At 39.0% G+C, this 12,104-nt stretch overlaps 1 protein-coding gene across 1 annotated transcript; it reads left to right on the top strand.

Moving 5' to 3' along the window:
- The first annotated feature begins 10,345 nt into the window (after window positions 1-10,345).
- Window positions 10,346-11,028, top strand: LOC128707518 (nucleolar protein 16). The gene is made up of 2 exons (XM_053802473.1): window positions 10,346-10,449; window positions 10,527-11,028. Exons 1-2 carry the CDS (start codon window positions 10,346-10,348, stop codon window positions 11,026-11,028), a joined length of 606 nt encoding a protein of 201 aa, XP_053658448.1.
- The last annotated feature ends 1,076 nt before the right edge of the window (window positions 11,029-12,104 follow it).

Raw genomic sequence — 12,104 nt, 5'->3', positions numbered from 1 at the left:
AAGAGTAAGGTGTCTGCTGTATAACATGTCGAACACATAGGACTAGTGCTGAAATAACCGATGGCAGGTGAGGTAGGAGAAAAAGGATACCGCTGAACACGGAGAAAACACATTGGGCGTTAATCTTCGCCTTCGTTCTTCGTTAATTTTAATTATTAAAAAAAGATTAAATTAAAATTAATTAATTAAAATTAATTTTAATTATTATTTAAAGGATCGCCGAGGATATGGGATACAATAATGTATCGCTGTGTAAAATTGAAGAAGAGAAAAACAAACAACTTAGCGCAGCGCAGTATGTAATGCTCGGAGTGGTCCAAATAACAGATGGAAGAGGTAGTCAATCTGTTAAGATCGTTTGTTCGTTTCAAATTGTTTATATATATATTTTTTTTACTTTACATCAGTCATGTTTTGGACGAAAAGCGTGCGTTTTGTTTTTGTTTTGTTTTAGCCAGTAGAAGCAGTAGAAAGGCCCTTGTACGAGTGCAACACCTTGAACATCGTCTCGTTTGTGTGTAGTTACTGAAGGTAACAGAATTACCTCTGTTCAATGAAACGTAAGGCACACACAGATACACGTTCACAAACAACACAAATTTTAAATTCACAATCACGAAGTCTACACTACGAAGGAAGAAACATCAGCAACAAAGTGAATACAATTTGTTGTGCACATATGTACACTATAACACCCCAATCAAAAATAACATGAAAAAGGGAAAAGGCTTAAGAGCTTGCAAAAAGAATGCAAATATTTAGAACCATCCTCTTCGTGGTGGTAATCCTCATTCGCTGCACCACTCAACTAAGATCAATAAGGCATAGCTACAAGCAGAGAACGATTCCTCTTGGCTTGTGGATAGTTAACCCGGATGCTTGACACGGTATAATGGAATCGCCCAATCTTGAACGATTGGAGTGATGTCGGTAATCCAATAAAGTCCCAGGAAATTGCCCAATCACACATAACAAGAGAAAAATACCAATGGGCGATGAAATATTTTATTCAGAAATTAGCGATAAAAAGATATAACACCGAGGAACGCGAAATGGCATTGAGTGGTATCTTGCATGGAGTTAAAGGAAAACTTTTCTTTTTTTTTATTCTTTTTACTCCATTTTCTCCATTTGCGTGTTGACGATATATTTAACTTCTAGACGATTATCTCAAAGTAACAGCCGCAACTTACCACGAAAACGGAGTGAAATTGTATGAAAACAGAAAGTTAATGTTGTGATTGGACCTAGCAAGTCCAGTGAAGCAGTGTGTAAGACGTAATAAAGAGCAAAACAAGAATACGATAAGTGCGAGACACAACCTCTAAACATATAATAAGCCAATAATCTAAGCCCAACGCGTTGGTAAGCCAATGTGCTGGGAGCGCCAGTTAGAAAAATAGACAAATATAGCGAAAATCCTAAAAAGAAACAACCAACAGAGGGAAGAATATAATCGTATCAGCGTGGCATAATTAATTGTGCCGTTTTGTTCTATTTGTTTTTTTTTTCCTTTCGAAGGATTCCGAGATGATGAAAAGTCAGCAGCGGTCACAAATTAGTTACGTAATGGGCTCAGGATGAGAAAGATACGATCACAAACAACGGTCCGCAAAAATGGGAAGGCATTATAATCTTCTCTGCATGGCGCACCATGAGCATAGCCGACAAACGGGACATGACTGTTGAATTGGTGCCGCCCTTGGTGCGTACTGCACGGTCTGCTCTTGTAAGGCAAAAAAAGGAATGATCTCGCAAGGATATCTTCTTCCGACAACATACGAAGTCTTAAAGTGTGGCTATAGGTTTGGTTTAGAACCGAATGCACTACATTTCATTGACCCAAAAACAGCGCATAGTCAACGCGAAATAAATCATCACTCGACTCGATCGGAATCTGGATTGGATGATCACGTGCAACGTGTGTGGTAATTAGATTTTCAAAGGGGTCAAAAAGCGTGTTGTAGATATCGTTCTGCCACAGAAGCGCAAAACCATTGTATAAAAGAGCGACTTTACTCGAAAGCCTAGTACACACACCGTAGTTACATAGTTAGCCCCAGGTTCCATAACTTATGATGCAGACGATCTAGTCGATCTCACGTTCTGCAGCTTAGCATGTAACAAACGCGAACGTAATGCAGCTTTGCATATGCGTATTGTGGATACAGCGAAACTGTTATGAATGAAAAATGATACAATTTATTTACCGTGCGGCATGTTCATATGAGAAGAAAGTGTTAATTGGCTGTTTTCTTTTATCGTTTCGTGTATTTGTATAAGGGCTTTTCCGGTGAATGATGAGTTTCGCTGCTGCAAACATATGTAAAGTAAGGGTAGCTTTTGCTGTTTAGGGTGTTTCTCTCCAAGCATGAAGTTCAACGGCAATTTCCTGTGGTGTACCCGAACAGCACTGAAAAACAAAAGGGAAACGTATTGAATTGTCATTACCGAGAGACGCTGGGTGGGGAAAACCGACAGGTAACTGAACAGAACATATACATAAATCTATAAAAAATACACACGTTGATGCGACGTCTACATACGACAGAATAGAGAAGAGGTGGAACAGTATATGGTTAATCAACTGATAAATTATTTTAAATGGAAGAAAATTAACAAAAAATAATAATTCGTGAGCTGAAGGCGACGAGTAGTGAAGCAAAAAACACATAATAGAGAGATAAACACAGTAAGAATATATGAGTAAAATCTTTGTAGTATATATATATATATATATATATAAATATAATTAATAAAAATGGCAAGGAAAATATACATACTACAGCATAAGTAATTTAAAGGCATCAACCAGCACTGGAGTGTAGTGGAAGCCAGATGAACGGTGGATGGAGGATTATTAATTACACTTTATACATGCATAGTAACGCAAAAGCCACGAGAGATATACCGGCTGAAATAATGTTTGATTCGAATGCTGTTTTGTGTTTGGGACGCGTGTTTTTCGTACCAAAGGACAGAAGGGATGGGGTAGGGGAAGGGGGTGGGGGGTGTTGTTATATCACGGGCAACAATCACGGTCAAGGAAATGTTTATTTAAATGAAATTGTTCCCCGTCTGCCTCTGACCGAAATGTGGGAAGATTTTCTTGTCCGTGTTTTGCAGTGGAAGGGAGAACAGATGGTACAATCTCACGGTGTATAAGGTTTATGTTTTCTTTCGTTAGTGTTAATCAAGAAGCAGGGGCAAAATACGGTTAAAATGTGTTGCCCGAGCACGCGAAGCGCACGGTTCGTTGAATTGTCCAGTACTCTTCTTCGTGTTTTCGCGCGATACACATAGATTGTTCGCTTTAGTTGGTAGCACATCCTTTTGGATTTTGCGAAGTCTTGCTCGAGCTGGAGGAGATGTTGAATCCCTAAAACGAGGAAAATGAAATTAATTTAAATTATTATAAATTTTCACGAGATTCAGAAACACGGTAAAGATGACACAAACGTTATAATTTATGGATCCTGTTAGTCAACTCTACCGCTCTTATTTCAATAATGCAACAAATTAGAAAGAACCGAGATTGGATTCAGCTAAACACGATTAGAGAAAATGACATATAAACAAAAAAAAGATACCAAAACACAACGGAATCGTAATTTCGTAAAACAAAAATCAGCTAACAGCATTTCACTTATACTCACAACAAAGTAAATAGTAATTCAACTCTAGCAAAAAGACTTATAAAGAGAGATGCATTACAAAATTGTAGCATAATTTTCAGACACATGGAAACGCGCACCGGCATAGCAAGAACTAAAGGAACAAAATACATTTTCAATACATTAAAAAAATGTAAAGTCTTAACACTGCGTAACAAAAACGTGTAACAATGTTCCAAAATGTTCTATAAACACACACACACACACATATGAGTTCATCTCAATACTACTTTACGCAAGCAAAGAAGAACACCAAATTTGGGATAAAAAATTGAAAAACACACACATTACAATACAAGTTCTTTGTGCGTTCTATACTAGACAGCATACACGAACAAAACAAAAAAACACACACAGAACAGCACCCAAATGTCAGGCGAACAGATTAAGCATTAAATACTTGCAACTAATACCAGAATTTCCATTTTTATGTCCAGGCAAAGAGAAACCCCGAACCGACAACATACACAAAAACGTGTGTGTAAAACAGAGAGAGAGATAAAGAAAGCGAGACAGAGAGATAGAAGGTGATGAAAAAGCAGTAAAAGTGCATTGTTAGAAAAAGAAATGAAGAAAGTTGAAAAATAAATTGAAAAAGAGTCGAATAAAAAAAAATATGGAAAAACAACAAAACAAACCGCAGATGTAAGTAATCTACAGACTATCATACACCAACGTATGATAAATGATTCTTTGGATGCAATCAACGTACGCAAACCCAAAGAGAGTGGTGTGAATGATCGAATGGTGGTTACGATCAATTTGTAATGCAAGTGTGTCAGTCATACACGCAGGCACAATACAACACAACAGTGTCTTTTCATTTTTTTTGTTGCGCTTTTGTTCTGCAGTAGAACGTCGATTATCCGGGGCCTGATTAACCGTCGGGCGAATTATCCGTGAAATAAAGAATGACAGCTAGTGGAATGGTTTTTACTTGTTTTCACCAGTTGGCCCGAGAGGAACTTGGAACTTTTCTATTAAGAGATTACCGAGTTCAACTCCCTGAAAAATGTTCCATATTGTTAATAAACACTAACTTATTACATTAATGATATATGAATGCTTATAGCGTTATCCTGTCATTTTAATCTTCAGTTATTGTACGTATAATGCTGAAGCGCCTGCTATCCGGGAAAATCGATTAGCTGGCATGCGATCGGTCCGCAGTTGCCCGGATAATCGACGTTTGACTGTACTTTCAACTATTTTGACTTGTTACTACTCACCTAGGAAGCGACTTATTTTCTTTTTTTTCATGATTGGTTGGTTTGTTGGTTTTGTATAATTTAAATTGTAGCTGAAAATGTTGAGAAACGGTTTCATTTACTTTTTATGTACATAAGTTTTACCTTCAAACCAATATTTGTTGTTTGCTTTAGTCTTTCTTGTTTATTAAAAAAACACAACACATTTGTTTCGTAAAGTGTTGCGTGTTCGTTGAGTATATTCATGATACGCACGCTCTCCTTATCATAATCATATCCTGATGATGGAATGCATGTATAATCGCTAGCGGCGAAGAAAGGATTTTATATTTTCCTGTAAGCAAAAATATGCAACACGAACGCGGCGTATTCTCTGGTGTGTCTTTCCGATCTCAGTAGCCAGGTAGCGGTAGTTGGAAGAACGAAACACACGCAAACATACTAGATGAAGTACATACGCAAATCAGTAAAGAGTCAACACCGTTTAGTAACAGTAGAGATGTGTTCAACCGCTGCTGTGCTGTGTGAACACTATGCTGTTTACTCTGTGACCCTAGCTGAAGAGCTAAACGAAAACGAAGTAAGATATAATACTGTCCAAACCCACACACACACATCCAAAACACAAAATAACGATACTCGAGCCGAAACAGACAGTTATGCTATAAAAAATACCCGTTTAGCACCAAAACCGCGGCCCCACGTGTTAAGCCGTCGTGTTTGTGTTGGTACAGTTTTGATGCCGGTTTTTGCTGTTGGTTTGATTTAGAAATTTCATAAGAAATTCAACCTTACAAAAAAAACAGATAACACACACTCAAAACTTACATGAAAATGTTTAGAGTAGAACAAAAGAGAAGAAAGTGACCCGAAACAAACATGATTCCCTAGTTACTAAAATTGAATGTGCAGGCTAAGGAGCTGATTATGACACATTCACACACACACTCAACCGAAAGCAGTAGAACACATGCGTTATAACGGAGAAATTTGTTTGCGACGTCAAACAGTGTGAATCCCAGAAGCCTCTGCGAATCTCATCTTACTTTCTTGATCGTTCGATAGTAGAGAGCAAACTGTGCGAACTCACAGCAAGGTATTTAAACTGTTGTGCTAACAAAAGCATAAAGTGTACATCCGACAAAATATTAACTGCTCTTCTTCCCAGCATTAAACAAAGCAAAATGACAAAACATAAACGAGGTGACAGGAACTTGAAGTTCAAAATCAATAGTTAAAAAAAGACGCAGTGTGCGTTTCTCGTGGCGGAGGAAAATAGTAGCCGTAGTTTCGACGAGAGTAGTAGTGTGAGTGGAACAAATAGCAAGATGGCGGTTGGATGGCATTTCTATAGTTTCCCGGTTGGTTCCTTCTCCAGTGGTTTTCCGTAAACGGGAGCTTGTGCATTCATCTCTGTGCGAAGTTTGTTGCAAATTTTATCAGTAGAAAAAGATAACGAATGGAATTTTGCGAACTCTAAGCTGAATAACAAACATTTGTTATTATCCAACACACTCCGTAGAACAAATCGTAATTGCGCAGCCAGTGGCGTGTGTGCGTCATGTGTAGTCACTTAGTTTATGTGGACCGAGTGTTCTGGGGACTATTTTTTTCTTCAACGTTGTTTAGTTCCCTCTCCTCTAGGGCATTAGTATTAGTAATGAACTCTTCTAGATGAAAAATGAAACACAAACAAAGAAAAACAAATCAACTTAGAAGAACAAAAAATAAAGCTCCGCAAAAAAAGTTGAGAGACATCTTACCTAAAAAAAGGACCAGAACAGTGAAAATAAAGCACTGAACACACGTGTAAAGAGAAGTGGGAAATTTAAACTGTAGTACGTTAGGCACACTGTGAAGGTCGTTCGATCCGTCGAACAATTGGCGTTTGTTTTTGTTTTACCGAACAAACAAGTAAGCACCAAGCTACAAAACAAAAACATAGCAAAAAAAACAAAACACACATAAAAACCAAACAAAAGTATATATTAGGAGGATTCTGTTAAATAGACATGTCTCAAAAATATATATTTATATACTAAGTTTCCGTTGAATGTGCCCATAATGGCTCCCTTCGTGTAAGAATCGTAATGTTATTTGAAGAAGAAGAAAACAAACACACACAGACAGCTACGAAAATAAGAAACAATACAAACACAGAACTGTTCGTTCGTTTCCAACTCATTTCTAAACGCTCCTCCACACTCTTCTTGAAACGGTTCATTTTTATACATTTACCTCTACCGTGTAACTTGATTCAAGCTAGTAAAATGACTAAGTAATGAATGATAGACCAGTACTAGAACGTATCTTAGTACAACACGCATTTGGCTGCGGAAGAGGCGCAAAGAAAGCGAAGCAAAATCCCCAGCAGAAAGCCGGCGAGAACATTAAAAACAAACAAACAGGGAAGCTCGCTTCAGAATAATGCGAAAAGCATTGAGAGCGTGGAAAGTGACATGCAAACAGCAGATACAGAGAAGGAATTAATAGCGATCAGTGAGGAAAAGAAGCCACGTTAGGGAAAACCGGAAACATCGATGTAAGGAAAGACGGATAATCAACTAGCAAACGAGAGAAGAAGGTTAAAATAGGAGGAAGACGGGACCGGGGCGTATGGGGACAGGTGCGAAGAAAAAAAACAGAGAGCGTGAATCAGTTTTGTAAAAACTTGTATGTTTGTTATAGCTTATAGTAAAGTCGAAGGTGAAACAGTGCGTGCGTGCGTTGGCATAACGATATAGAAGCGGGACAAGATCACGGTGGTGTAGTGTAGTAACTGGGCTAGTAGCCATGTACACTACCTTCTCCGCTCTTACGTTCACCACCCAGGTGGCCGTGCATCACACGTGTACCGTTGCGTGTGGAATGCCGAAGAAAACGTGGTAAAGAGGAACGTTTTCGGTGATCGGAGAAAAATAGAGAAAGAGAGAAACGAAGTACACGAGCAGAACAAATATCGCTATACAAAACGATCGGAATGGATTAAGGTAATGTGGCATGAGCGTAACAGATAATTGCAATAAATGTTATAACGAAAAACTGTAAATGACAAATTTCAACCACTAACACGGTTTCTGTATTTGCCAGTTTCACTTTTCTTGTCTTCTATTTCGCTTTTTACTTCAACCATCCAGTCCTTTCAGTGACGGATGTAACGGTAGGCGGTCGCCTGGGTTCCCGAAAAAAAGGTGTTTAAAAGGAAAAACGGTTTGAATTGTGCCAGAAAAGGGCCCGAAAAGCGTCGCTTATACCCTCTCCGGATGCTGGAGAGGCCCCGAAGTGTATCACAAGGAGCCTCTGGAGAAAGCAGCATACTACCCCTCCCCAGCCCTCCCGATTATTTCTTAAATTTGTTTATGACCCCCCAGTGGAGAAAATGTTTTTTTTTTTTTTAAATTAGGTGCCCCGGCTACCTTTTCGCCCAGGGCCTCTAAGGGTCCGCCACTGAGTCCTTCGGAGTGTAGCAAGATTTTCATTCTTCTGTATTTTACAGCAGTGCATTCCTTGCCGTCAGTGATGGAGTGAAACACCCTCAAATAGTCGCCAAGTTAATCGAGATTAGTGGTTTCACTAGTAGACGACATTCGCATGCTATTGGCACCTAGAATAGAGGAACCTCGAAAGACCATCAATTCGCTCGACATATTAACGCACCAAGCAGTGAAATGAGCTGGTGGTGTATTGGTCACGACAGGACCGGTCTAAAATCCCATCCTGGCCAATCTCCGACCAATACGCGCTAGGGTGATATCTGCCAAACAGTCTTTCTACAGCCTACGGAAACTTATCTACTCAAAACTCCTGTAGCTACGAACGAAGTTGGGACTATATAGAACCGATATAGTTCCCGTACTCACATACGCCGCTGAGACATTGACTTTGTCCAAAACTGCAGAAACCCTTTTAACCGCGTTCGAATGGAAACCGCTCAATCGACAATGGAGGAGTCGCTACAATGACGAACTCTACGAACTGTACGACGAAGTTACTGTCGTACAGTGATTTAGATTCGCCAGGCTCCAGTAGACGAGTCGCGTCATGAGAATGACACTTGATAAACCAACCCGTAAAGTCCATTTAGGTTGTCCACATGGATAGAGGAGGCATGGTAGGCTCAAATTGAGATGGATGGCTGGCGTTGATGCATTCGCCAAATAGGCCACGCAATTGGCCTACCGTAGGCCAATACCCCAGCAGTTATAGTGCCAAGAAAGTAAATAAGTATTAGTTCTATTTTAGTACGTATCTACGTATCTAGAGGTTAACTGCTGCGATTTTTTAAAAATTAACTCAGTATATCCACTGATTGGATATAGAGCCGGTCTCAAGATTACAGCTGAATTCACTGCTTCTTGATGTCTAAAATCCTATACTGTTGTGTAGGGATGTTAGTTATGAGAACCCGTGACAGGCTGTTATGTCGGTTTTGTCTATGTACACTCCTGTGCCTTTTCGCTTGGGCCAATCAACAGCTCTACTCTCTTAATGCTCGATACGACGACTTCATCTGACCGAGGCTCTTTAAATTCCGGGTCTCTTGATGAGTGAGATCGATGCTTTTGATCTCTGATTTCTCATGAATTCCTGCACTTCTATCCTTTTCTCTATCCATTTTTATACTCCCTCTAGTAAGTTCTTTTTCTTATTTACCGGTCACAGCCATAAAAGTTCGATTCTCAGCAGAATTCGTAACTTTTTTCGTTTATTTCGCTATTTTGTTTATAATGCTTTTTTTGTCCCCTTCCATTCCCGGATTCCACCACTTCCCCGCGAAGCTGCTTCGTAAGCTTTTAGCTTATTTAAGTATTTCCTTTTCGGGTCTGTATTTAATATTTCCTTTATACCTGGAATTGGACAGCTTTGTATATGCTCGGCAATACGGCCTAGGTCGTAACATCAGAAAAAAAATTAAATTTCATGAAAATCAGAAGATTATTAATGAAATCAAATTTTGCTCACCAAACTTAACACTTCATTAAATGTTATATAGTGCCTGCAGTAGATATGATGGTTTGAAAAATATGTCTCAAACGCAACGGTTAATTCAAAATTAAGTAATGTTGCAAACCCTCTGAGGTATTGTGGATCGATCAACTCTACACTATAGACAAAATGCTGTACAACTGTCACTAGTTGTCATTGTTTACCGCATGGCTGTCAAAATAACATTGTTTACCTATGCCGGCTGCAAGCACGGGTAAATTATTACACCGAAATACGTGCCGTACTCAGTAAAAAGTGAGTTCAATTGAAATAATATTACTAAGGTAAGCTCTATTTACAAAATGTGCATCTATAGTGCAAATGAACAACGTGTAAAACGTGTCAGGTTAAGGCCTCCCACGTTGCTATCTAGATCAGAATATTGTCCTAAGATGTGCTTTCAATGTGCATTCGCGAATATCTCACTAATTTTCTACGTTTCCAGGCTTGGTGAACATCCACTTTTAAGCTACCACCATGGTGCGTCGGTTGAGAAAGACGAAAAAAGCCCAAAAATATGATTACTCTCGCAATAGGAAGCGTTTGTCACAGAAAACTCGTCGCAATGGAAACATCAAAAGGTAAGCTACGGGTGCGAGGTAAACATTCTTCAATAGATACTGTGCAATGCTAATGCATGGGCATTCATTGGTTTCAGTGCCGAAATTCGAGCTGCTTATGATGATAAAAAACGACCGGCGAGAAATATCCGCGATATGGGCCTCGCGTACGATGTGAACCGTGCCATCCCAATTCCAAATGTTAAGAAACAAATGCAGGACATGGAAAAGGTGCTATCCGGGCAGAAGGTAAAATCTGCGGCGCGTAAGACACGTGCTGCACCGAAGCAGCACGTCGCTGAACAGCTGGAGGAGGATGCAAATGAATTCGTCGGCACACGGTTCCGAATGGCTAGATCGATGGTGCGGATCATCACGGCAATGATCGATCGGCATGGATTCAACTATCAGGCGATGGCAAGGGATCGAACCAACTACGAGCAGGAAACGTGGCGACAGTTCCGCAGCAAGATTCGACGTTTTCTACGCATTCCGGAACAATGTACACCGTACCTAGAGCAGAAGGGTTGGATCGATTGCGATATGAGCGATCCGACCGATCCACGATGGAAGGAATTTGGTACCGATGATGAATCGTAACCGATAGTACTTTATGTAAGATTGAACGGTTGTTAATAAAATCAAATAAGCAATCTATGCTAATACAATTTGCATGACTTTTTGAAGCATTTTGTAGGGAAAGAAAGATGCGAATTTTTGGGGCACGAAATCCTCAAATCAGTTGGTTGGTTGGTTGGGCAATGTTATTTAGTTTTTCAGTTTTATTTGTTGATCACTTTGTTCGAGTGCTTTGTTGATTGGTATGTTTTAATTTTGATTGATATTTGATTTAACATTTTCATAAAAAACACGGAAAGTTTTATATTATTTTTTTCGTTAGAACGGGTTGGTATCGACTTATTTAACTACGTAGGCGGGATAGTCTAGCCCTTTGGCTCCGGGGAATGGTCCGGATGGGATTTTAGTCCGGTCCGATCTTGTAAAGACCGCTACCCACATGCCACCTGTCTGCTCCGAAAGAAATTAAATTATATTTAAAATAATATTGCTCAGGAATAGTATTTTACAATTAGTTTTAGTGTTGGTGTTGTAGTATCTTTCTTTCTGCAGGTAACATGAGTAAGAACGGTAGTAGCTAAACAAGCGTTACAAGTGGAGAACTTCACATGTTTATACCTAATGAATCCCCTGAAGTTTTCAACTTATCTGGAAACTCTTGTTATCAAATGTTTACACAAAGCAAAGACTGTTAACTTATTGTTATTTTTACTATTTATTCGTACAAAACACTCTAATGACCTGGTGAAACATACGTTCGAAACCTATTTCTAAAAAATTGACAATATAGTTTTTTTTTATTATTAAAGACTTTTCCACTAGCTTTAGGCTTACTTGGACGTGCGAATAACAACAGAGCATATATCTAACTAATATCTAACCAATGTAAAAACACTGCCTACTGTGTTTGTGTGTGTTATATTTTTTGTGTTTTTATTCTTTTTTTATTTTTTCGCTTAGTTAATCTAATTGGATACATTTCCTCTATTAGCTGCATACCTTTACACCTTATACAATACAAAACACGTTGGCGACATAACTAGACAAACACACATGTAAGCGGATAGTGCGCCAGAAGAGTGCGTTAAAGTAAAAAC

Source organism: Anopheles marshallii, chromosome 2 (assembly GCF_943734725.1).
Source record: "Anopheles marshallii chromosome 2, idAnoMarsDA_429_01, whole genome shotgun sequence".
Taxonomy (NCBI): domain Eukaryota; kingdom Metazoa; phylum Arthropoda; class Insecta; order Diptera; family Culicidae; genus Anopheles; species Anopheles marshallii.
This window is presented reverse-complemented; position numbering and strand designations above follow the sequence as displayed.

Coding starts and splice junctions, on each gene's coding strand:
- LOC128707518 (XM_053802473.1), top strand. CDS start 10,346: ATGGTGCGTCGGTTGAGAAAGACGAAAAAAGCCCAAAAATATGATTAC. Junction 10,450..10,526: donor CGCAATGGAAACATCAAAAG/GTAAGCTACGGG, acceptor CATTGGTTTCAG/TGCCGAAATTCGAGCTGCTT.